At 45.2% G+C, this 27620-nt stretch overlaps 1 protein-coding gene across 8 annotated transcripts in view; it reads left to right on the forward strand.

The window, feature by feature from the left end:
- The window catches only part of slc12a8 (solute carrier family 12 member 8), a 250883-nt gene that overhangs the window by 64995 nt on the left and 158268 nt on the right, over positions 1-27620 (forward strand). For all 8 annotated transcript variants that reach the window (XR_011592652.1, XM_070875493.1, XM_070875494.1 and 5 more), the window contains exons 3-5: positions 1913-2152; positions 12796-12942; positions 26679-26870. Coding sequence is in view for 7 of the 8 variants with exons in the window: in XM_070875493.1 (XP_070731594.1) it covers positions 2006-2152; positions 12796-12942; positions 26679-26870 (486 nt within the window). In the remaining variant the exon portion in view is untranslated. The remainder of the gene's footprint in view (positions 1-1912; positions 2153-12795; positions 12943-26678; positions 26871-27620) is intronic.

The following is a 27620-nucleotide window of genomic DNA, read 5'->3' on the forward strand; positions in this document are numbered from 1 at the left end:
TGGAAAACAACTCAAATAGTGTTTCAGCTGAAATTCAGGAGAATTGGTCCCACTCTTACAAACATTTCATAATGTCAAAGCACAGATTGTCTATATCAACACTTTTTCTGATGAAAGAGGAAAATATTCTTTCAGAATCATCTTGAAGGGATTCCTCCAAAACTGAAGAAGTATAGGCAATGCGTTTTCTGGCAACTGCTGCCTTTATGTTGCTGTTGTATTACAGCTAGTTCTGCCAGCTCTGTTGTCATCCAAATAATCTGTTTCCCTAACTAATACGGTTAGGTTATTTATTGGTGTAGATGTCATTCTGGGCATGTGGTTTTAATTTGTGATGAGCAGGATTAAGGGCCAACTCACTAGAGTTGTAGCTGTTGCTTAAGCAAACTTTGAAGTATGTTACCTTGTTGACAGGGTTGTCCAAAGTTTTTTTTCAATTAGTCACTTAATTACATACAATTGGACCATCATGGGCCACATTAAAAACATAACAACATTAATTGTTAATTTAGTGCTGTTGTAAACCATGCCACTGAATTTAAAATTAATTTTGTGTAATTAAATACACGTAAAAGCCGCTGCACCCCAAGTTGAGTTACAGACTGAATTTAGATTTGCCATTCCATTTTTGTTGCTATTTTTTAATGTCGCTGGGCTTGTCTATTTGAATTTGATGGGACTGGCAGTTGGGAAGGTCTGTCTGCAGCACTGACTTTTTACGGTGAACTGAGGATTTATCAGTTCTGTAGGAAGGTGACTCACGGAGACTTCTTCGGCTAGACAGCCCTGGTTCGAGGACTGCATGTGACCAACCCACAGGCTCTAGTTTGAGCACCTCTAATGGATGGTATTTGCAAAATAGCAATTTAGCTTAATCCATGTCATTATTGAACATGATTCATTGGTTTTTTAAAAAGGGGATAGTGTGGTAGAGCAGAGATTCTTTTCCTGGCCAACATGTGGATGACCAGTTCCTCCCTTTTTTGGTATTACCTTGAGAGAGCTATTCAATGAGAGGAAGATTAAATAATGCAATGAAAGGACAGATTACCAATTTATGATATAGTAGTTCTTAATCATCAAATGAAGATGTTCTATATACCGTTCTCGCAATCCCTGCCATGTGCGATTAGGACAGGATTTTTTTTCTAGCCTGTATTTTATAGGTTATTGTTAGCAACTTGATGTGCATAGAATGGTTTAAAATAAAAACAACACTGTATAAGGTTTAATGAGTTCTATTCTTTTACAATAAGACTGAACCTTCATCTGGTGGATGAGAAGGATACATTATAAACTGCGGGGAATAGGAATAACTATATTTTGAAGCAGAAATCTTAGTTTCCAGTTGTTTAATCAACTTGTTCAATAGCACTTAGTGGTTAACACTAACAGGAGAATAATGACAGTAAATCTAATATTTATCATTCAGCTTGGTTCATTTGGTAGCATTCTCACCTCTGGGTCAGTATGTTGAGAGTTCAAACCTCATTCCATGAATGCATGATCTAGGCTGACGTTGCGATGCTAACTGAAGAAGATCTGTATTGTCAGAGATGCTGTCTTTCAAACAAGTTGTTTCTAATGGGTCTAATAGTTTAGTTGGAGGTCTTGTGCACTGTTGGAAGAAAAGCAGCATTTCCCTCATGTCCTGGCCAACACTAATACCATTAAGAATTGATTATTTGGCCATTCATCTCTTTGTGGAATCTAGGTGTTTACCTATAAAGTAATAATGACTGTCCTCAAAGTATATCCTGTATGCAAAGCGCTTTGAGAGGTTTCTGAGAGATGTGATCAGGCCAATATTTGTCAAAAAGGAGCAGCGCCATATAATTCATATTATCTGTTCGAAACTTCTGGAATTAAGTTCTAATAGATTGAATATCTAAAGACTTGTGCTTTATTTTAGGGTAAAGAATGAAGTGGCTTCTTTTCATGAAGATAAAAGGCACTTTGATCAAACCTAGGCGTTGACGTATATATCCCTTTACTGTTTGACTGGATGCTTCAGCGTTTGCACAGTATGGAAGAAGACTGGAATCTGAAGTGCAATTCAGAGGTGATGGATAAAACAACATTACTACTAAATAGTTCCCATGGATCTAGACGTGCTGGGCACGTGCAAGAACTTTTCCATGAAGCTGCACAGGTGAATTTGACTAACACATTGATGTAGTTACTGTCTCTCATGTAACCTTTTTGAGCAGGATCTTCACTTGGGTTTTGATCCAAAGGCTGTTAGAATAAAAATCTATCTCTGAAGGCTGGAAAAGTCTTAAATAAAGAATGTTAGTCAGTCTGTCGAATCCATAACAGAAAACTGTTGTCAATCTGAAATAAAAAAGAAAATCTTCTGGAAACGCAGTTTTTCCAGCATCCGAAAAGAGAAAAGACAGTTGAACAGTTCAGATAAGAAACCATATATCAGAATATTCTGACATAGAGTCAACACTTAAAACATGAATCTACCTTTTCTTTTTTCCAATGCTGTTTGGCCTACCGTGTACTTCCAACATTTTCTGTTTTCCTTTCAGGTTTCCATTTGAAAAAAAATCTTATTTCATGTGAAATACATGATTTAATCAATAGCCATTGAAGCCCACATAACAACAGCAATTGACAGCTTTTGAGACATTGGTTCAGATTTAGCGGTCAGCGGTGAAGTGATGGCACTAGCTGCTGGCCTCCAAGAAAGCTGCCCACAAAGATCTAGCGATTTCTGTGGCCTTGATTTCACCTCTCCCGACATTAATTTGAATTTGTCAAGTCTAGGGGATCTCCAGTGTCCATCAACAATAATGTCATCAAGCAGCCAATCAGATTGAAGAATTCTCACTGATAGCAAACCAGGAAATAAAATGCACTGATTTTCCTTCACTTTTTAACCATTTTACAGAGAAAGAAGTAAAGATTGGTGCATACACATGGGATTAAGCTAGAAGCTAAAATACCATAAAGAAACTTAAAAAAAAGTATTCAATATTAAAGACCATGGAATGTTTTTATCATAATGGAGGAATTTGACAATCCACAAATATATAAATTTTTCAGGGTCAGAACGGTTGTGAGTTATGACTCAGTTACATCTCACTGAACTAAGGCTTAGCTTTTTCAAGGGTATTAACAGCAATATTCCAGCTTAAAAGTTCATCAGTTCAATGATTTCAATTGATTACCGGCTCCGGGGATTTCAACAGCACATCCTGTGGAGTAGCAGCAAATGACTGACAGCAACTTCTGGATTCTGTGTTTAACTGCACATGTGCATACTCCAGAAGGTGCTGTCTGATTCACAGTTGTATTGACAGTGAACGCTGACAGTTTTGCCGCCATTACAACTGCAAATTCTGGGCCTTTGTTGCAAGACAAAATTATGTCAATATTTATTAGAAGTCTTTCTGGGCCTCAGAGCGAAACTGTTGCATCACCATCATTTTTCTGCTGGCTAATGTCACTTGGTAGAATCTTCTTCACAAAGTCTGCATTTTGCCCCAGTAAAAATAACTTTTGGTTTCAAGTTCAGACAGTACTGACCAAAGATTTTGACTTCACCCTGGAGTTAGTACAATTAAGTAAACTGACTTAATTTTGGTAGGTATTCTACAAAAGTATGGATTAATTAAATCAGAAATGCCACACTGGACTGCATACTTGAAATATTGATGGGTCAGATCATGTTGAAATAAATTAGTCATTTGCATGATGCACAAATTTATATCCCATTTAAGTAAAACTGCAGTGCATAAATTTTCCATTAAGAAAATATTGCATGTGGCATGGGACAGTTGAAATGTGTGTGATCATTCTCGAAAGAAAATATTGTAATATGACTCAAATAGTTTTGAATTGCATTATATTCATTTAATAAACAATTAATTGTGCAAAAAAACCTAAAACTAACATCACTGAATATTGCAGCTGGTGTTAATAGTTGATGCATCAACTATTGGAATATAAGGATACAAATTACTGCTGGCCATAACAGGAGACAAACATTTGAAAGTCATGGACCAATTTAAAATAAACTGGGTATTGACTTTGTTAAAATAGCAAGTGAAAATGTTAAGCTTTCATTCTTTGATATTGCAGGCGGTAATTTCTGCCCTTGAGTTTCTTGCACATAAAAGAAAGTCTCGATATAGGGCTAATTATTTTGAGCAATATCTACAAAGGGGGACTTTTACAATTTTGCTCTCCCGACATGCAGCCTCATTTGCTCGGTTTGTGAACTCATAAAATTACCTCTTTATATTAAGAGCTAGCTTAGAAGCGTATGACCAGTATTATTGCAATTGTCTTTTCAATGGTGCATCCAAAGTGTATACTGTGTAGCAGCAACATTTTGATCCAAACCATTTCTATGCATTATCAAAGTAATTTTTACAGATTGTAGCTATAATTCAACTGCATTATTTAAGATTTTTCAGAAAACTTTTGGTGTTAACATTAAACAAACTATTCAAGGCAAAGAAATTAATGTATAGCATATACACTTCATCCGACAAAAACATCAGAAAGAAGCCAGGAGGTCAAAGTCAGCCATCTTATCCAAACTAAGAACAATTAAGAAGAGGAAAGGGATCTGGACAAATTTCGCCCTGGTCTTCATGTGCAAGGATAGATTCTGATCCTGCCATAGCTTATAGCAAGGTACACTTGCTGGAGGTGCAGATTTTCCAGGGTCTATGGCCATGCACGCGGTGTGTACGTACCTCGCAAGTTCCGGTTTCTGCATGCGCTGTGCATGTGCGAAGATCCAGAACTTGCGATCCGTCAAGAATCTTCGTGACAGATCCTCCACTTCCCCGAGAATTGGGCATCCGCGGGCAGAGAGTTGGGCTATTTGCCCAACTCGTGCCTGGCAAATGTCCATGAAACTCATGCCTGGTAAAAGCAGGCGTAAGGCCATCTTTTACCAGCGTAAGGGTGAAAATAATTATTAAAATAAAATCATTTTAACATTCAAAAACCTGTAAAATAAGTGTGTTATTTTTGTCCCCTTGAAAAATGTTTTCAATTATTTTTCAAAAATGAAAACTTTTGTTTTAAATGTTTAACTAATTTTAATGTATTTTAATTCATTTTAAACGTGCAATTTTTTTATTTCAGTGCTGTAAAAATTTATTTTTTGGGTGATTCCTATTAAGCTTGTGGGGATTCCATATGTAAATGAAATCCCCACAAGCATAATGCAAATCTCCTTTCTGATAAGTTGGGCCAGCCCACATGATCCCAGGGATGCTTGTGATGGAGTCAGCATGGATTTATGAAGTCATGTTTGACAAATTTGCTGGAGTTCTTTGAGGTTGTAACGAACAGGGTGAATAAAGGGGAACCAGTGGATGTGGTGTATTTAGACTTCCAGATGCATTTGACAAGGTGCCACATAAAAGGTTACTGCACAAGATAAAAGTTCACAGGGTTGGGGGTAATATATTAGCATGGATAGAGGATTGGCTAACTAACAGAGAACAGAGAGTCGGGATAAATGGTTCATTCTCTGGTTGGCAACCAGTAACTAGTGGGGTGCTGCAGGGATCAATGCTGGGACGCCAACTCTTTACAATCTCTATTAACGACTTGGAAGAAGGGACTAAGTGTATCGAAGCCAAGTTTGCTGATGATTCAATGATGGGAGGAAAAGCAATGTCAGAGGAGGACACAAAAAAATCTGCAAAGGAAATGGACAGGCTAAGTGAGTGGGCAAAAATTTGGCAGATGGAGTATAATGTCGGAAAGTGTGAGGTCATGCACTTTGGCAGAAAAAAATCAAAGACCAAGTTATTATTTAAATGGAGAAAGATTGCAAATGGCGGCAGTACAGCGGGACCTGGGGGTAATTGTGCATGAAACACAAAAGGATAGTATGCAGGTACAGCAAGTGATCAGGAAGGCCAATGGTATCTTGGCCTTTATTGCAAAGGGGATAGGGTATAAAAGCAGGGAAGTCTTACTACAGCTATATAAGGTATTGGTGAGGCCACACCTGGAATACTGCGTGCAGTTTTGGTTTCCATATTTACGAAAGGATATACTTGCTTTGGAGACAGTTCAGAGATGGTTCACTAGGTTGATTCCGGGGATGAGGAGGTTGACTTATGAGGAAAGGTTGAGTCGGTTGGGCCTCTACTCATTGGAATTCAGAAGAATGAGAGGTGATCTTATCGAAACATATAAGATTATGAGGGGGCTTGACAAGGTGGATGCAGAGAGGATGTTTCCACTGATAGGGGAGTCTAGAACTAGAGGGCACGATCTTAGAACAAGGGGCCGCCCATTTAAAACAGAGATGAGGAGAAATTTCTTCTCTCAGAGGGTTGTAAATCTGTGGAATTCGCTGGCACAGAGAGCTGTGGAAGCTGGAACATTGAATAAATTTAAGACAGAAATAGACAGTTTCTTAAACGATAAGGGGTTATGGGGAGCGGGCACGGAAGTGGAGCTGAATCCATGATCAGATCAGCCATGATCGTATTAAATGGCGAAGCAAGCTCGAGGGGCCGTATATCCTACTCCTGTTCCTATTTCTTATGTTCTTATGTTCTTATACATGTGCCTTTACGCATGCATATGTGTAGAGACCCAGGAACGTGAGTCTCCGTGGATCCAGGACTATCCAGTAGCTATGTTCTTTTATTGTGATTCAGAGGCATCCACCCACGGGAAGCCTCCAACCGCAAATTCAAGCCTTCTGTATCCCATCTGGCTTTTCCAGGAGATTAAAATTAATTTTAGACTGCTAATAGCAGTTCCTGATGTCTTCTATGATAAGGTTAAACTTTGGTATTTCTTAGAACTAATTTGCAGATGACACAATGCTGGGTGGCAATGTGAGCTGTGAGGAGGATGCTAAAAGGCTGCAGGGTGACTTGGACAGGTTAGGTGTGTGTGCAAATACATGGCAAATGCTGTTCAATGTGGATAAATGTGAGGTTATCCACTTTGGGGAAAAAAACACGAAGGCAGAATATTATCTGAATGGCGGCAGATTAGGAAAGGGGGAGGTGCAACGAGACCTGGGTGTCATTGTTCATCAGTCATTGAAAGTTGGCATGCAGGTACAGCAGGCGGTGAAGAAGGCAAATGGTATGTTGGCCTTCATAGCTAGGGGATTTGAGTATAGGAGCAGGGAGGTCTTACTGCAGTTGTACAGGGCCTTGGTGAGGCCTCACCTGGAATATTGTGTTCAGTTTTGGTCTTCTAATCTGAGGAACGACGTTCTTGCTATTGAGGGAGTGCAGCGAAGGTTCACCAGACTGATTCCTGGGGTGGTGAGACTGACATATGAGGAGAGACTGGATCAACTGGGCCTTTATTCACTGGAGTTTAGAAGGATGAGAGGGGATCTCATAGAAACGTATAAGATTCTGATGGGACTGGACAGGTTAGGTGCGGGAAGAATGTTCCCGATGCTGGGAAAGTCCAGAACCAGGGGACACAGTCTTAGGATAAGGGGTAGGCCATTTAGGACTGAGATGAGGAGAAACTTCTTCACTCAGAGAGTTGTTAACTTGTGGAATTCCCTATCGCAGAGAGTTGTTGATGCCAGTTCATTGGATATATTCAAGAGGGAGTTAGATATGGCCCTTATGGCTAAAGAGATCAAGGGATATGGAGAGAAAGTGGGACAGGGATATTGAGGGAATGATCAGCCATGATCTTATTGAATGGTGGTGCAGGCTCGACGGGCCGAATGGCCTAATCCTGCACCTATTTTCTATGTTTCTATGAGATTGGGGAATGTGGATTGAGGCCACAAACTCTAAGGGCTAGATTTTCCACTTCACATCGCCCATATATCGCCCATATATCGCACAAAACGACCTTTCATCAATCATTTTGGCAAAAAAGTGGAAATTCAGGCTGGATCATCGCCGAAAAATTATCTCCCTGACTTTCGGCTCACATTGCCAAGCTAATCGCCGAGGTAATTGCCCGCACATGGCCCAGTCTAACTTCTGGCACGTCACCGGCACATTGCCGGGCTCATCACTCGCCGACAACATTGCTGGGAAATAATTGCTTTTCCCGGGCTTTACTCATAGAGCTCAGCACTACGGATGCCATTTTGACGCCATTTTGAATATCGGAGGAAAGGAGGGAGGCTGCAAAAACAAGAGTGCTCTAATAATTTGTGGGTTATAAGTGTATTTGACAGATATATCCAGTCAAATTTGAACTTATATTATTTATTATAATTATATTTTCATTTATTTTTATAGAAAGGTCAGTTTAGTAGTAGAAAAGGCATTTATATAAAGAGTGAAAGAATGGGGGCTGCATCTTCTCTGCCATTACTAGTAAATGCAGAACTGCTGGCATCTGAGCTTGAGTTAAGTGAAGGGTTAAGTGAAGGGGCCAATCGTAGAGGTCGCAGACTAACGCGTGGACGTATGAGGAGACCTTACAGCCGAAGAACTTACAAGGAAAAGAAATCTTACCTGAACTTGTCTGATAATGCGTGCCTTCAGAGGTTGCACCTCTGAAAGGAGGTCATCAATGAGATATGTCAGCACCATCAGGACCGGGGACAAGGTAAAGGTTACTGCGGCACTATCCTTCTATGCATCGGACTCTTTTCAGGCTTCAGCTGGCGACATCTGCCATATTTCTCAGCATGCCACACACTGCTCCATTTGACAGGTGACTCAAGCTCTTTATGCTCACAGGATGGACTTTATAAATTTCCCTATGACCAGGGAGGCACAAACCGCGAGGGCTTTGGGGTTCTCGAGAATAGCAAACTTCCCCAAGATGTAGGGAGCAATAGACTGCACGCATATCTCCCTGAAATCACCTTTACAAAATGCGGAGGTGTTTCATAACCGAAAGGGATTTCACTCGCTAAACGTGCAGCTCGTTGTCAACCACAACCAGATTATCATGGCAGTTAATGCTAACTTTCCAGGCAGCATCCATGATGCACACATCCTGCATGAGAGTGCTGTCTCTGACTTGTTTGCTAATCAGCTACAAGGTCACAATTGGATGCTGGGTGATAAAGGATATGGCCTTGCCAGCTGGCTCATGACCCCCATGCGTAACCCTGTTACTGAGGCTGAGAAGCATTACAATGAAAACCATATTGCTACACGCAACATCGTCAAAAAGACAATTGGATCCTAAAGCAGCGGTTCAGATGCCTGGACCACTCGGGAGGTAGCCTACAGCACCATCCTGACCAGGTCGCTGAGTTTATTGTGGTGTGCTGCATGTTACATAACCTGGCTATAAGGAGAGAACAACATTTGCTAGATGGGGCTGCCGGTCCACCTCAAGAAGGATTGGAGGCAGAAGAGGAGGAAGAGGAGCAGGAGGAGGCCGATGAGCACCTCTAGGAGGACATTCAACCTGGCGATGAACCCATGACCCCACGGCCACCCGCAAGACTGGAAAAACCCCGTGGAAGTTACGTGGCTGCAAAAGTGTTGCGTGAGAAGCTCATAAATGAACGTTTTGCATGAACTTCCATTGTGGACTGTCAGAGTTACAGTTACGTTTATCACAAAACAACAGTTGCGTTTGCGTTAGCGTTGAGCTACGTTACCTCATTGCCTGGTCTGGTCGGCCATTGTTTACATTAATATGTTATTACGTTATTATAAGAAAATGCACAATAATTGTAAATTGTAATAATAAATTTTTACTCAAACAAAATTTAAATTTCAACTGCAACAGGAGCAACCCAAACAACCCAACAACCCACCCACCCACTTACCCTCCCACCCAACCTCCCCAAACAACACCCCAACAGTAAACCATAAACAATGTTCACACATCACCTGGGGCCGTGTTTCCCTCCCCGTACTCTAGCCCCACCTGCCCAATTTGGTCCCCGGGTGGCACCGAGACATCGCGGGCGTGCAGCTGCCAACAGCAAGACTTCCTGCCATGGTGGGGGAACTGCTGGTCCAATCGCCTGTTGGGGATGTAGGAGGGGAAGGCGAAGCATGGGGATCGCCTTCCGAATCAGAAGGAGTTGCTTCCTCCTGACCCGCTTGTGTGCTGGCGTTTGCGGTCTGCGTCATGTTCAGGTGCAGCGCCGTGTCCCACTAACAATGCATGCTGCAAGGCATTGGTGGTGACGGTCTGCTGAATCATCTGCTCGAACGTCTGTTGTGCCACCCGGGAGAGGGTCTCCATGAAGTCCAGAAATGCCTGGAGATGGTCATGACTTATCGCGACGGTCTCCTTGCACATTTGAGCTAAGGCATCCAAGCGATCGGCCAGGATAGGCGTGTGCTCTACTCGCTGATGCAACCTACGTGGGGTCTGCAAGGGCACTACTGCTCACCTTGGTGTCGACAGTTGCACGCCGCTTGGTCCCGCTGCTTCTTCCGTCGAAGATGCCGACGTAATGGCCACAGGTCCCACAGGTGATTCCACCACATGATGAGGGATGCTAGGGGCATCTTCCTTCGAATCCACTTCCTTCTTCTCCTCCTCCTCCTCCTCCCCACTCATGGTGAGGACCACTTGCAATGGAACCGCTGGTGATCTGCACATTTGTGCTGTGGGCCCTGCAAAACACAATTGAGCTTATTAAGTATTATAGCAGAGGGGTACACATTGCAGAGTAGCATCACTACCACAATAATCACTACTACAATAAATGAGACCAGAAGACGTTACATAACAATGCATCGTATTGGTCGTACATCTATGCGGACTTAAGTAACACAGAGTTGTGGAGGCAGGATTAGTCTGAGATATACAGATTGTTTAAGAGAACCGTACATTCGTATATTGTCATGAAATGACGTTACATTACTTTTACACTGCTTGACACATTACTCACGTGACACATCAGTGGGCTCGGCAGATCCACGGGAAGTGGCCGCTTGACTCTGGATCCCCACCAGAGCCGTAGCATGCTCCTCAATGTCACTCAGCGGCTATAAGGCAGCTGTCTCCCCTCCCGTGCGCCCCTGCTGGGCTCGGTTGTTCGATATCTTCCTCTGCAAAATTGTCAAAGTGCATGGCATAAGCTGTATAGTATGTGTACTATCATGGAAAGACATTTTAACAGTTATAACACACATCAGGGATACAAGGTGATGATTGACACAAACAAATCTCTCTCTAATGCAATCTCCATTGAGGTCTGCAATGTCAGGAGCTAATGTATCCCGCTGTGTACAAAATATATTTCAATGCAGGAGATTTAATATTAAAATTACAATAATATACAATGTAAAATCTGTACTTATTATTGCTGACGTGAACAGGCTGTTCCAACGCTTGCAGCATTGGTCGGACCCCCTCGCCTCACTAGACGCCGCCGAGATGACGTCCGAAATCTCAGCCCATATTTTTCTGTTCCTCCTGAACGAGGACCTCGTTTGCCTCATTTGAGAAGGGCTTGGCCCTTCTCCACATCCGATGATGATGCTGCTGACATTCTGATAACTTTTATAATATTTTGAATTCACATTTTAAAATTAACATTTTTGACTACACTTTTTCAAATGACAGTCTTCACACTTACGTTTTCCAATTTATCACCTTTTGCTCTCTTAATCCTAATCCAAGCTCTCTCCTCCTTCTTGCTCTCTTTCTCTCTCTCTCCCACCACAATTGACCTTCTGCGCATGTGTGGATGACCCCTGACCTCCCAAAACGCGCTAAATGCTGTCAACCGGAAAAAATATTAAAAATCGCATGCGCAGAAGGCCGTTGCGAGGGAAGCTTTTGCCTTCCACATCGCTGGCCATTCGTTGGGAGAGCATCACATCACTGACCTTTTGCATCGCCCATTTGACATCGCTGGCCTATCGCTGAGTGGAAAATCACCATCCGAAAAATGGGTGATGAGCCAGTGATCGGTAAGGCTGGAACATCGAACATCGCTGGAACATCGCCCATTTTTTGGGTGATAGACAGCAAAGTGGAAAGTCTAGCCCTAAGATATTCAACACTTTTTAGTCTATAAAGACATGAGGCTTGGGCATGGCCCCTGAGCTCCAACACTATTAATCTGATCTAACTTTCATGGCTGTATAAAGCAAGACATATTTAAAATTAATATTGAACATAAGTTCTAAAAAGGCAGCATGCTTGGCCACATTGCAATATGCTCTGACGTTTGCATTAAAATTAATTAAAATGTAGATTTTAAAGCTCGCAGTGCAGTCACAATGTATTACTGTAAGTTATTAGATTTGTCCCTACATATTTTCTGTTTTCTCTATTTTATGTAATCCTGTAAACACATTTTTAGGGAGATAGAGTTTGTGAAAAGTGGAACAGCACATATTAAAAATTCAAATGAACATTTATCCATTTATTTGAACAAAGTTATCTAAAGTAAATGCCTTGGGGACAAAACAAGGTCACAGTCAACAGATGTTTAATGCAGTTAGATATTAGTACGACCATGTCAGCAGTTTATAGCAACTAGAATGTTGTCCCATAAAATATGTTGTGAGCACAGTTGCAAAGCATTTACTTTATTACAAATTTAGATAATTAGATATTAAAAAAACTAAATTATATTTACTATCCTACTTTCACACTGTTATAAACTATTTCAAAACTGCCATTCATAAAAAGCTGCTATAAATGTACTTCCCTCGTGCATCAAATGTGCAGTTGGTATTTTACTGCTTTCACTGGGAATCCTCCTTATATAGCAAGAGGCTAGTTATTTGATCTGATTTATGAAAACCTAGGGATAAAATAGCTACCAGGATAAAATAGAATGCTTTCCACACATGAGTCTTTTGTCTTTGGAGCAACTGTATATTATATATCAGGTTACTAACTGGAAAATGGTCTTAATTTGCCAAACAGGTATCCCAGTCCCATGTTAAGCCCTGGTGGAAAGTTAAGATATTTGTCTGGGATCCAGTGCTATTTGGAACATGGGATGGAGTATTCACAACTTGTATGATCAACATCTTTGGAGTGGTTCTCTTCCTGCGGACTGGGTGGCTTGTGGTAAGTGTATATTTATTTCTCACAACTTTTACAGCTATGTTGATTTCAAGATGCTGAATTTTAATTCCAGGGTTTTTAATTTCCTCTGATAGTACACTTAATCAATTTGTGTAAAATTTCTTTGCCTGTTGCATTGCATTTCTTAACCTATTCAAAATAAACGGATTTGCAACAGCACAAAGTGCACAAAGGAATTTTACACCTATGTTGATCAATGTGAGAGCAGAAGAAATAAAACCCAAAAGGGGTGAAGTTGTCCCTCGTCCTGATTGGGGGCGGTAACTATCCGGGGCCGGGACTTTTGGCACACGGGCCTGAAGACCCGCTCCGACACGGAATTGGGCTGTGCGCCCCTCAAAGGAATCAGAGCGTTGTCTCTAGCGCTCCACTTCCTTGGGGGTGTGCCCCCGAGGCAGCAGCACGGCATTGAGTCCAGTGCCGCGCTAACACGCTACATGGCCCTCCCTTTCATTTAAAGGGGCCACCAGGGACACAATCGGCAGGGCCAGTGGCCCGGCACCCAAAATGGAATGCCGGGCAGCATGCCGGTGGATGCGAGGGCCGCCATTGTCGGGCCGACACAAGAGTCAGCTGACAAAATAAAACGGTGGCCTGGGGGGGGCTAAAGGCCCCTTTAAGGGACACCCCGGCGGCGGATGTCCGGCAGATTCGCGGCAAGTGAAGCTGGCATTGACATTGGCCTGCGCCAGCCTCACGGCCCACGGGGCGGAAAGGGGTCGGCGTGCAAGGCAATGACATAATTGCCGTGTGTGCGTCTACTAAATGCTGGGCAGGGTGCTACCGGCACAGCTTCCCCCCACAAACTTCCGGGGCAATTTCCCCAGAGGGGCTAGTGCCCCCCCTCCCCCGAGCGATAACGACACTGTGTCCCATTAGTGCCCCCTGGAGGCGCACCCCCGGAGGTGCTAATGGGGCTATAGAAAGGGACAATTCCAGCTCCATATTGTTTAAAAAACTACTGACAGAAACCTATCACAGATAGGAAGTTTAAAAAAATGTCAGTTGAATAGATTGTTTGAATTTTGGACCTATTTAAGGAGACTAATTCTTAATTTGATGCTATCAAATTTTCCGACCTCAAGTTTAATTTGTTTGGCATGATTTTTCACTTGTACGAAGTTACAAAGTAATCCGACTTTCACAAACATGATTATATTTTATCCATTGAAAAAAGTATTAACTTGATGTTTCTGAAATTTAGTGTTACCTTTTCATTTTGATTAGTTTTCATTTTAGATACGGAGTATTTTAAGCAGCTGGTAAACAACAGGAATGATGAACTATTAACTTTATTCCATGATTAGAATCATAATTCAAAAGTGGAATGGGCATTGTAAAGCAGGGAGCTAAAGTTTACAGCAAAACCTAACACCTCTTGTACAGCTTTCTGGTACTCTAAAGATCGGATCCATCATCTCAATAGTCAGGGCAATTAAGGTATTAAACATTTTTAGTTCTTGTATTTGCTTTTAAAAACAATGGACATTCTGAGGGTTGCCATTATAGAGAATGCATTTCAACTACTTCCTGCAATAAACAAATTGACATACCAAACAACTCCAAAGGGTCTGACTCAAATATTTTTGCATTTATATAACACCATTAATGTAGGAAAATGTTCCAAGATGCTTCACATATAAAAATTGACACAGAGCTGAGGAAGGAATTATTAATAGGGGTGACTAAAAGCATTGTCAAAGAAGTAGGCTTTCAGAGGGTCTTAAAGGAGGAGGAAGAGGTAGTGAGGGAATTCTGGAGCTTCGGGCCTAGACGACTGAAGGCATAGAAACATAGAAACATAGACATAGAAACATAGAAAATAGGTGCGGGAGTAGGCTATTCGGCCCTTCGAGCCTGCACCAACATTCAATATGATCATGGCTGATCATTCACTTCAGTACCCCATTCCTGCTTTCTCTCCATACCCCTTGATCCCTTTAGCCACAAGGGCCACATCCAGCTCCCTTTTGGCCAGCAATGATGGGGCGAAGGAATTGGGGGATGCGTGAGAGACTGAATGTCGTTCACATACATGTGGAACCTGGTGTTATGTCTTTGGATGATGTTGCCAAAGGGCAGCATTTGGATGAGAAATAGGAAGGCGGCAAGGATAAATCCTTGGGGGCCTCCAAAGGTAATGGTGCAGGGGTTGGAAGAGAACCTATTGCAGGTGATTCTCTGGTTACGACTGGATAGTAAAGAGTGGAATGAGGTGAGTGCAGTGTCACTTGGCTTGACAATGAGGTCGAGAGAGATGAGGAGGGATTGTGCACTATGGTCACAGTCAAGGAGAATGTCATTTATGACTTTGATTCGGGCTTTTTCAGTGTGTGGCAGGGCCGGAAACCTGATTGAAAAGGTTCAAACAGGAGTTGCGTGAAACATGGGTGCAGATTTGGGAGACGACAACATGTTCAAGGACTTTGGAGATGAAAGGAAGGTTGGGGATGGGGTGGCAGTTTGCAAGGATGGAGGGGTCAAGGGTGAGTTTTTTGAGGAGGGAGGGGAAGATTTTAAAGGGAGGGCAACAGTGCCTAAGAAGAGGGAACTGTTTACAATGTCAGCTAGCATGGGGGCCAAGATGGAAAGTTGGGTGTTTAGCAGTGTAGTAGGAATTGGGTCAAAGGAGCAAGAAGGTCTCATGGACAAGATGAGTTTGGAGAGGGCATGAGGGAGCTGATAGAGAAACGAGAGAAAGATGTGGGCTCAACAATAGGACAGGGAGAACCTTGGGGGAAGTTTGGCTTGGTGGGCAAGGGGAAGGGAAGGATACGGCTGAGGCAGTTCAACAGATGGCCACAATCTTAGTGACAAAGAATTCCATGAGCTCCTCGCACTAATTTCAATAACTTTTGAATCTTTAGCATCGTTTTCTGACCTTCACTAAATATGAAGAAGGGGGATGTTAGTGAAAATCTTCAATATATCTGGCATCTCTCCTGTTAATGTAATAATGGGGATGGATGGTTCATTTTTTACATCCAATATTCCATGAATTTTCCATGTAGTTTTTAATGAAAGGGCAAGACATTTGAATGGTTGACTCTCATCCTCTCTACTTTCTGTTGTATGCAGAATTAAAGTCCGTGGCTTTAGTAGTCTTGGAATTAAACATTTTGGTTTGTTTTCATAGTTTAAATAAATCTGTGCATTATTCAGATACTATGACCATGGCTCTTTGGTATGCACTTAGTACAGTGTGACATCCTTCCCATTGCTTTACTGAGCATTAGCCAGATGAACTGCAATAAATTTTAATAATAATTTCTTAAATCATCTTCCTATTACCAAAATTCCTGACATATGATATGAACACAAATTTCTATGAAATTGTGCTCAAGATTAAACCATGAACTTGAGCTGTATTTATGTCTGACAGACAGACAGAAAGATTGAACAGGCTGTGGGGCACTTTTCTCTGGAAAAGAGGAGACTGAGGGGTAACCTGATAGAGGTCTAAGATTAAGAAAGGATTTGATAGGTAGACGTAGAGAAGATGTTTCCATTTGTGGGCAAGACCTGTATTAGGGCCCATAAATATAAGATAGTCATTAATAAATCCAATTGGGATTTCAGGAGAAACGTCTCTACCCAGAGAGTGGTTAAAATGTGGAACATGCTACCACAAGGAATAGTTACGGTGAATAGCATAGATGCATTTAAGGGGAAGCTAGATAAACACATGAGGGTCAAAGGAATAGAAGGATATGTTGATAGAGTTAGACACTCGCTCACTCACCCACTCACTCACTCACTCACCCCACTCATTCACTCACTAACTCACCCACCCACCCACTCACTCACTCACTCACTCTCCCACTCACTCACTCTCCCACTCACTCACACTCACTCACTCACTCACTCCGATGTTGGGGAAGTCCAGAACCAGGGGACACAGTCTAAGGATAAGGAGTAAGCCATTTAGGACTGAGATGAGGAGAAACTTCTTCACTCAGAGAGTTGTTAACCTGTGGAATTCCCTACCGCAGAGAGTTGTTGATGCCAGTTCATTGGATATATTCAAGAGGTAGTTAGATGTGGCACTTATGGCTAAAGGGGTCAAGAGGTATGGAGAGAAAGCAGGAAAGGGGTACTGAGGTTAATGATCAGCCATGATCTTATTGAATGGTGGTGCAGGCTTAAAGGGCCGAATGGCCTACTCCTGCACCTATTTTCTATGTTTCTATGTTTCTATGAAGAAGGATGGGAGGAGGGCTTTGTGGAGCATAAACACCGGCATGGACCTGTTGGGCCAAATGGCTGAGGGATAAATATTGTCCAGAGTGTGTGTTTTATGGTATGCACTGAAGTGGTTATGCGTCAGTAATATAAGGGTGTATTACATGAAATAAGAGCTTTAAAATATTCCTTCAACAAATTACCCCAGTAATGAAAGATATAGCACCATAGACAAATGACTGAAGGTTTGCAGCAGTATTACTATTAGATATGAAGACAGGAAGATGACCAGGGTGATCAAAAGTGCTTGAAAAACAGAAATGATGGAAATAGGCAAGAGTTAACATAGAATTAAATAGAATATACAGCACAGAAATAGGCCATGCAGCCCAGCCAGTCCATGCTGGCATTTATGTTACACTCGAGCTCCTTCTTCATCTAACTCTATCAGTATAACCCTCTATTCACTTCTCCCTCATGTGCTTCTCTAGTTTCCCCTTAAATGCATCTATACTATTCGCTTCGTCCACTGCCTGTGGTCGTGAGTTTCACAGTCTCACTGCTCTCTGGTTAAAGAGGTTTCTTTTGAATTCCCTATTTGAATTCTTGGTGACTATCTTATATTGATAGCCTCTAGTTTTGCTATTCCCCACAAGTGGAAGCACTCTCTCTCTCTCTGTATATCAAAACCTTTCGGAATTTTAAAGCCTCTATTAAATCACCCCTCAGCCTTCTCTTTTTAAGAGAAACAAGACCCAGCCTGTTCATCCTTTCCTGATAGGTATAACGTCAGAGTTCTGGTATCATCCTTGTAAATCTTTTTTGCACTCTCTCCACATTTTTACTGATTGTCTCACCAATCAAGCACAATTATTCACATTCCTTTTGGACTACTCACGCCGTAGAAAAATGTTTTATAATGGGGTTTTTAAGGGATTTCGCATCCTTGAAAGTAGATAAATTGCACGGACCGGAAGAAATATACACCAGGCTACTAAATCCTCCCTACAGGAGTGGTGCCAGAGGATTGGAGAACTGCTAAAGTTGTGCCATTGTTTAAAAAGGGAGGAAGGGATAAACCGAGCAATTACAGGCCAGTTAAGTTTAACCTCGGTGATGGGCAAACTACTCGAATCAATTCTAAGGGACAGTATAAACCTTCATTTAGAAAGACACAGTTTAATCAAGGTTAGTCAGCGTGGATTTGTTAAGGGAAGATCGTGTCTGACTAACTTAATTGAGTTCTTTGAGGAGGAAACAAGGAGGGCCGATGAGGGCAATGCATTTGTTGTAGTTTACATGGATGTTAGCAAGCCTTTTGACAATGTCCCACATGGTAGGCTGATCAAAAAAGTAAAAGCTTTGGATCCAAGGGAGAGTGGCAAATTGGATCCAAAATTGGCTCAGTGGCAGGAAGCAAAGGTTAATGGTTGAGCGGAGTTTTTGTGACTGGAAGGCTGTTTCCAGTGGGGTTCCACAGGGCTCAGTACTCGGTCCCTTACTTTTTGTAGTATATATTAATGATTTAAATTTCAATGCAGGGGCCATGATAAAGAAATTTTCAAATGTTACAAAGATTGCCTATGTGGTTGACAGTGAGGAGGAAAGCTCTAGATTGCAAGAAGATATTAGTTGGACAGAAAAGTGGCAAATGGAATTCAATCTGGAAAAGTGTGAGATAATACATTTGGGGAGGGGCAACAATGCAAGGGAATACACAATAAATGGGAGGATACTGAGAGGCATGGAGAAACAGAGGGACCTTGGAGTGTATGTCCACAGATCCTTAAAGGTAGCAGGACTGGTCGATAATGTAGTTAAAAAGGCATACGGAATGCTTTCCTTTATTTACCGAGGCATAGAATACTGGCTACTTGGGGGGGCGGGGTGGGGTGGGGGTGGGTGGGGGGGCGTGGAGTGGGGGGGTGGGGTGGGGTGATATTTAAAGGCAGCGGTGGTCAGATAGGGCAAAATCAATTTCTGTCCCCTTTCTGGTGACTCCTGCCTTCTATTTCCCTCATGATTGCTCAGACCTTCACTCTCTTAGAAACAGTAGCAGGACATTTGGAAAAGCAAAATTCGGTCAGGCAGAATCAGTACGGATTAATGAAGGGGAAGTCGTGTTTGACAAATTTGCTGGAGATCTTTGAGGCTGTAATGAACAGGGTGGATAAAGGGAACTAGTGGATGTGGTGTATTTGGACTTCCAGAAGGCATTTGACAAGGTGCCACATAAAAGGTTACTGCACTAGATAGAATTTCACAGGGTTGGGGGTAATATATTAGCATGGATAGAGGATTGGCTGACTAACAGAGAACAGAGAGTCAGGATAAATGGTTCATTCTCTGGTTGGCAACCAGTAACTAGTGGGGTGCTGCAGGGATCAGTGCTGGGACCCTAACTATTTACAATCTATATTAACGACTTGGAAGAAGGGACTGAGTGTAACGTAGCCAAGTTTGCTGACGATATAAAGATGGGAGGAAAAGCAATGTGTGAGGAGGACACAAAAAATCTGCAAAAGGACAAAGGCAGGCTAAGTGAGTGGGAAAAAAATCTGGCAGATGGAGTATAATGTTGGAAAGTGTGAGGTCATGCACTTTGGCAGAAAAAAATCAAATAGCAAGTTATTATTTAAATGGAGAAAGATTGCAAAGTGCCACAGTACAGCGAGACCTGGGGCTACTTGTGCATGAAACACAAAAGGATAGTATGCAGGTACAGCAAGTGATAAGGAAGGCCAATGTTATCTTGGCCTTTATTGCAAAGGGGATGGAGTATAAAAGCAGGGAAGTCTTACTACAGCTATGTAAGGTATTGGTGAGGTCACACCTGGAATACTGCGTGCAGTTTTGGTTTCCATATTTAAGAAAGGATATACTTGCTTTGGAGGCAGTTCAGAGAAGGTTCACTAGGTTGATTCCGGGGATGAGGGGGTTGACTTATGAGGAAAGGTTGAGTAGGTTGGGCCTCTACTCATTGGAATTCAGAAGAATGAGAGGTATAAGATTATGAGGGGGCTTGACAAGGTGGATGCAGAGAGGATGTTTCCACTGATGGGGGAGACTAGAACTAGAGGGCACGATCTTAGAATAAGGAACCGCCCATTTAAAACTGAGATGAGGAGGAATTTCTTCTCTGAGGATTGTAAATCTGTGGAATTCGCTGCCTCAGAGAGCTATGGAAGCTGGAACATTGAATAAATTTAAGACAGAAATAGATAGTTTCTTAAACGATAAGGGGATAAGGGGTTATGAGGAGTGGGCGGGGAAGTGCAGCTGAGTCCATGATCAGATCAGCCATGATTTTATTGAATGGCGGAGCAGGCTCGAGGGGCCGTATGGCCAACTCCTGTTCCTATTTCTTATGTTCTTATGTTCTATGCGCGTATCGCAGGAGCTGTCCCCCACCAGACACAGCTTGAGTACTACGTGCAGTTCTGGTCACCACATTACAGGAAGGGTGTGGTTGCACTAGAAAGGGTGCAGAGGAGATTGAGGAGGTTGTTGCCAGGACTGGAAAACTTTAGCTATGAGGAAAGATTGGATAGATGGGGTTGTTTTCCTTGGAATAAAGGAGGCTGAGGGGAAATCTAATTGAGGTGTATAAAATTATGAGGAACCTTGATAAAGTGGACAGGAAGGACCTATTTCCCTTAGCAGAGGGGTCAATAACCTGCGGGTGGGGGTGGGGGGCAGGTGTAGGGTGGGGGGACGGGTATAGTTTTAAAGTCATTGGTAGAAGGATTAGAGGGGAGATGAGGATACATTTCTTCACCCAGAGGGTGGTGGGAGTCTGGAATTTACTGCCTGAAATGGTGGTTGAGGCAGAAACCCTCATTACATTTAAAAGGTACTTGGATGTACACTTAAAGAGCCATAACCTACAGGGCTACAGACCTAGTGCTGGAAGGTGGGATTTGGCTGGGTAATTCTTTTTCGATTAGCATGGACACTTCTGTGTCGTAATTTTTCTATGATTCTATGAAAGGCTAAATATTTATAAAAGGAAAAGGAGACCACTGTTGGATGAAATGTTGGGGGAGGAATTTGCCTGGTTTGCACCTCCCATTTGCACCTGCTGGGGGCGGTAACGGGGTGCTAAGGGGTTACCGACTGGGCACGGCAAAATTACGAACGGCGCGAACTTCCCTGGCAGTTTTGCGCTGGTGCAAAGACTTACCGCGTCGATCTCTTGCGCCCCGTAGATCGTGATGTCATGTGCTGCGCAGCGCCCCGTTACTGCCCCGGATGTAATATTTGCTTCCGCCCCTTGTAGCATCGCCATGCATTGTCACCTTTACTGGCTGCTTGGGCGGTGGGGGGGTGGGGGGGTGGGGGGGGGGGGGAGGGGCAATATTTAAAGGCAGTGGTGGTCAAATAGGGCAAAATCAATTTATGTTCCCTTTCTGGTGATTCCTGCTTTCTATTTCCCCCACGATTGCTCAGCCCTGCACTCTCTGAGTGCTTGGGGCTGCTGTGCATGTATCGCAAGAACTGTCCCCCACCAGTCACAGCCTGAAGATTCCTTCACTGCAGCATTGGCCCTTCCCTTTAAGGGAGGGAAGGAGCCTGCAAAGACAGCAGCTCTGCCCCAAACATTGCTCAGCGGTCTGCCGATACTGCTCCTCTCGCTCCCTTTAGTGCTCTAAGGGAAGTGATAGGGCTTTATTTAACACTCCACTTCCCTCTTGGAGCGCTAAAGTGGAAGTTCCCAGAAGAATCAAAACTTTACTGCCTGGCGATATTTTTGCACTCCCTGAAAAGTTATCGGCCCAAACAGGGCGGTATGCAATTTCTAGCCCAATGTAATCTCTTTGTAGTTAAGACTTATTGTCACTTGACTTGCTGTCAAAGTGCAAGGAATCAAATTACAACAGAGTATAAATATCTACATTTCTTGTAATGTACATTTGCTGCATTTGTAGAAACAGGAATAAATATCTTTTCGCACCTATTACAGTACTAATAATAAAACTAGTAAGGACAGTCCAGACATTTTTGTTTATTTGCTGAACCAAAAAATGGACAATTTACTTGTGGATGCAGTTCTCATGTGTTCTGGGGCTCTTCTGTCAAAGTTGACACTGCTCACTGTACATTAGGAACATCATCATCATAGGCAGCCTCTCGGAATCAAGGAAGACTTGCTTCCACTCCCAAAGTGAATTCTTTGATGGCTGAACAGTCCGATACGAGAGCCACAGACTCTGTCACAGGTGGGACAGACATTCGTCGAGGGAAGGGGTGGGTGGGGCTGGTTTGCCGCGCGCTCCTTCCGCTGCCTGCGCTTGGCCTCTTCACGTTCTTTGCGTTGAGACTCGAAGAGCTCAACGCACTCCCGGATGCACTTTCTCCACCTCGGGCGGTCTTCGGCCATGGTCTCCAAGGTGTCAGTGGTGATGTCGCACTTTACCAGGGAGGCTTTGAGGGTGTCCTTATAACGTTTCCACTGTCCTCCTTTGGCTTCATTTACCACGAAGGAGCTCCGCATAAAGCACTTGCTTAGTGAGTCTCGTATCTGGCATGCGAACAATGTGGCCTGCCCAGCGAAGCTGATCGAGTGTGGTCAGTGCTTCAATACTGGGGATGTTAGCCTGGTCGAGGACACTGATGTTGGTGTGCCTGTCCTCCCAGGGGATTTGCAGGATTTTGTGGAGACATCGTTGGTGATATATCTCCAGCGACTTGAGGTGCCTTCTATACATCGGCCATGCTTCGGATCCATACAGGAGGGCGGGTATTACTACAGCCCTGTAGACCATGAGCTTGGTGGTAGATTTGAGGGCCTGGTCTTCAAACACTCTTTTCCTCAGACGACCGAAGGCTGCACTGGCGCATTGGAGGCGATGTTGAATCTCCGCATCAATGTCTGCCTTTGTTGATAAGAGGCTCCCGAGATATGGGAAATGGTCCACGTTGTCCAGGGCCGCGCTGTGAATCTTGATGATTGGAGGGCAGTGCTGTGCGGTGGTGACAGGCTGGTAGAGGACCTTTGCCTTACGGATGTTAAGCGTAAGGCCCATGCTTTCATGTGCCTCAGTGAATACATTGACAATATCCTGGAGTTCAGCCTCTGAAAAAAAAGGACTCTGCACCGGCGGAGCCCATCCCGGGCCGAAAGGACTCGACACCTGCCCACGCCTGTCCCTGTCACACCGGCTGAAGGGACTCCGGGGACGTCGAACCGGCCGAAGGGACTCCGGGGACGTCGAACCGGCCGTAGGGACTCCGGGGACGTCGAACCGGCCGTAGGGACTCCGGGGACGTCGAACCGGCCGTAGGGACTCCGGGGACGTCGAACTGGCCGTAGGGACTCCGGGGACGTCGAACTGGCCGTAGGGACTCCGGGGACATGGAACCGGCCGAAGGGACTCCGGGGACGTCGAACCGGCCGTAGGGACTCCGGGGACGTCGAACCGGCCGAAGGGACTCCGGGGATATCGAACCGGCCGTAGGGACTCCGGAGACGTCGAACCGGCCGAAGGGACTCCGGGGACGTCGAACCGGCCGAAGGGACTCCGGGGACGTCGAACCGGCCGTAGGGACTCCGGGGACATGGAACCGGCCGAAGGGACTCCGGGGACGTCGAACCGGCCGAAGGGACTCCGGGGACATGGAACCGGCCGAAGGGACTCCGGGGACGTCGAACCGGCCGTAGGGACTCCGGGGACATGGAACCGGCCGAAGGGACTCCGGGGACGTCGAACCGGCCGAAGGGACTCCGGGGACATCGAACCGGCCGTAGGGACTCCGGGGACATGGAACCGGCTGAAGGGACTCCGGGGACGTCGAACCGGCCGTAGGGACTCCGGGGACGTCGAACTGGTCGTAGGGACTCCGGGGACATGGAACCGGCTGAAGGGACTCCGGGGACGTCGAACTGGCCGTAGGGACTCCGGGGACATGGAACCGGCCGAAGGGACTCCGGGGACGTCGAACCGGCCGTAGGGACTCCGGTGACGTCGAACCGGCCGTAGGGACTCCGGTGACGTCGAACCGGCCGTAGGGACTCCGGTGACGTCGAACCGGCCGTAGGGACTCCGGGGACGTCGAACCGGCCGTAGGGACTCCGGTGACGTCGAACCGGCCGTAGGGACTCCGGTGACGTCGAACCGGCCGTAGGGACTCCGGTGACGTCGAACCGGCCGTAGGGACTCCGGGGACGTCGAACTGGCCGTAGGGACTCCGGGGACATGGAACCGGCCGTAGGGACTCCGGGGATATCGAACCGGCCGTAGGGACTCCGGGGACGTCGAACTGGCCGTAGGGACTCCGGGGACGTCGAACCGGCCGCAGGGACTCCGGGGACGTCGAACCGGCCGTAGGGACTCCGGGGACGTCGAACCGGCCGTAGGGACTCCGGGGACGTCGAACCGGCCGTAGGGACTCCGGGGACGTCGAACCGGCCGTAGGGACTCCGGGGACGTCGAACCGGCCGTAGGGACTCCGGGGACATGGAACCGGCCGAAGGGACTCCGGGGACGTCGAACCGGCCGTAGGGACTCCGGGGACGTCGAACCGGCCGTAGGGACTCCGGGGACGTCGAACCGGCCGTAGGGACTCCGGGGATATCGAACCGGCCGTAGGGACTCCGGGGACATGGAACCGGCCGTAGGGACTCCGGGGACATGGAACCGGCCGAAGGGACTCCGGGGACGTCGAACCGGCCGTAGGGACTCCGGGGACGTCGAACCGGCCGTAGGGACTCCGGGGACGTCGAACCGGCCGTAGGGACTCCGGGGACGTCGAACTGGCCGTAGGGACTCCGGGGACGAGGAACCGGCCGTAGGGACTCCGGGGACATGGAACCGGCCGAAGGGACTCCGGGGACGTCGAACCGGCCGTAGGGACTCCGGGGACGTCGAACCGGCCGTAGGGACTCCGGGGACGTCGAACCGGCCGTAGGGACTCCGGGGATATCGAACCGGCCGTAGGGACTCCGGGGACGTCGAACCGGCCGTAGGGACTCCGGGGACGTCGAACCGGCCGTAGGGACTCCGGGGACGTCGAACTGGCCGTAGGGACTCCGGGGACGTGGAACCGGCCGTAGGGACTCCGGGGACGTCGAACCGGCCGTAGGGACTCCGGGGACGTCGAACCGGCCGTAGGGACTCCGGGGACATGGAACCGGCCGTAGGGACTCCGGGGACGTCGAACTGGCCGTAGGGACTCCGGGGACGTCGAACCGGCCTTAGGGACTCCGGGGACATGGAACTGGCCGTAGGGACTCCGGGGACCTCGAACTGGCCGTAGGGACTCCGGGGACGTCGAACCGGCCGTAGGGACTCCGGGGACATGGAACCGGCCGTAGGGACTCCGGGGACGTCGAACCGGCCGTAGGGACTCCGGGGACATGGAACCGACCGTAGGGACTCCGGGGACGTCGAACTGGCCGTAGGGACTCCGGGGACATGGAACCGGCCGAAGGGACTCCGGGGACGTTGAACTGGCCGTAGGGACTCCGGGGATGTTGAACCGACCGTAGGGACTCCGGGGACGTCGAACTGGCCGTAGGGACTCCGGGGACGTCGAACTGGCCGTAGGGACTCCGGGGATGTTGAACCGGCCGTAGGGACTGAGGCGGCGGCGTTCAACCCAACGTCTTATACTCCCAACCAAATTTTAATTAATTTTTAGACTTTTAATCAACTTTTAAACTTATTTCAACAATTTGGGAGAACTTTTAAAACTCACATTTTAGACTCTTAATCGAAATACTTTTAAATATCAATGATTAATCTAAATTTTTTACATTAGGAACAGGAGTAGGACATTCAGCTTCTCGAGCCTATTCTGCCATTCGATTAGATCATGGCTGATCTGTATAAATTAGATACCTGCATTCACATACCTGCCAACTACCTCTCTACACAGACTGACCACTGGATTAGGTTTTCCATGCTGTCTTTGAGGAGAATTATTTGTCTACAAATCAATGATTCTGTACTGTTAGTGAAATAACTTATTCACCGAAAAACGGAGTGAGCTTTGCAAATCATAAACGGTTTATTAAACTGAGCGCTCTGGGAGAGACGCCGTGGACTACACAGTCACAGCAGCCGACTTCTTGTTTAAGCAGAGCGGAGCATAATCATTTATACATTGAAGTAAACAAGTATAGAAAATCTCATTATTGTACAGAAAATCGGATATTGATAAGAAACCGCCTGACCCATGAGTTATATAACTGCCACCGTCTTTGTCTGTTTACATGACGTTTGTATATGATTATACGGTTAAATGGTTTATGCTAGAGTGTGGCCTCATCCCTAGTTGTGCAACTGGGGATTTACCACCCCCCTGCTGCCAAGCTGCCACTTGTCTGATTTCCCACAAGCTCTATTTACTCCAAAATATACCTAGAGAGATGTGCTGCCATTACAAAAATAGATACACTTTCCAGTAGTTCCAGATGAACGTTAGTTTGATTTTGACAAAGCTAATATATATCCATTGCCAAGGTAAGGTTCAGTTTATCATGAGAGCTCTGATTGTTATCAGATCACTGATTATTGTAGTTTGTTTAATCTCAGGGCAATACCGGCGTCCTACTGGGAATGTTTATGGTGACCCTGGTTGTCTTGGTTGCTCTGGTGACAGTTCTATCTGGAATTGGCGTGTGGGAGAGATGCAGTCTTGGAAATGGTGGAGTATATTCCATGCTTTCTACAGTTCTGGGAGGTCGAATTGGAGGAACTTTTGGATTTCTCTATGTATTTGGACAGGTAATCAAGACTTCAAGCTTGTGGTTTTTATGAACCGTTTAGAATTCTGTTTGCATCCATTTAGAGATTTTATGGCAATTCTAAGCAAAATGTGCATATTGAATTTGATGATCAAATCACTGAATTCTATGGGAATGGTGTCTCTACCTTTCATTTATTTGTCACAGTAGCAGTGACTCCCTATATTCCAAAATGGTGGCAGCGATCAACCTGGGATTTGGGGATCATGCCTGGAACATTTCTAGACCAACTGTGGATTTAAATTCAGCCACATTACTCTGCTTCTGGCCTGAGAGAATTGTTAGAATGGAGAAATTGAAGTGAGGTACAAGATTTTTTTTAAAGTATGAAATAAAAATGTGCATAAAAGGAAGCAGCAATTTATGATTGATACATTATAATATGAAGATTATGTATCTGGATCAAAGTTTACCATAGCCAGCCTTTAATTAAACTGCCTACTTCTCTGTGAAGGCCCAGTCTCAATAGTGTACAGACCCTTCTGTATCTAGATATTTACACAGGTTTGCTATTGAGTTCCCAGCAATGCTAGTAACCACTTAGCAGCTGGGCACATTAAAGTCCACTTCTGGCAAGTCCTTTGTGCAAGGGGATTACTCACACGGGAATGTTCTGCCAGTGCAGGGATTCAAACCATGGTTGAAAAATCCAACAGTAACTGCTGGACCACCCACAAGTTACCACACAGACTGTACAGTGGTTCAAGAAGGTAGCTCACCACCACCTTCT

This window comes from Pristiophorus japonicus, chromosome 3, assembly GCF_044704955.1.
Source record: "Pristiophorus japonicus isolate sPriJap1 chromosome 3, sPriJap1.hap1, whole genome shotgun sequence".
Lineage (NCBI taxonomy): Eukaryota > Metazoa > Chordata > Chondrichthyes > Pristiophoridae > Pristiophorus > Pristiophorus japonicus.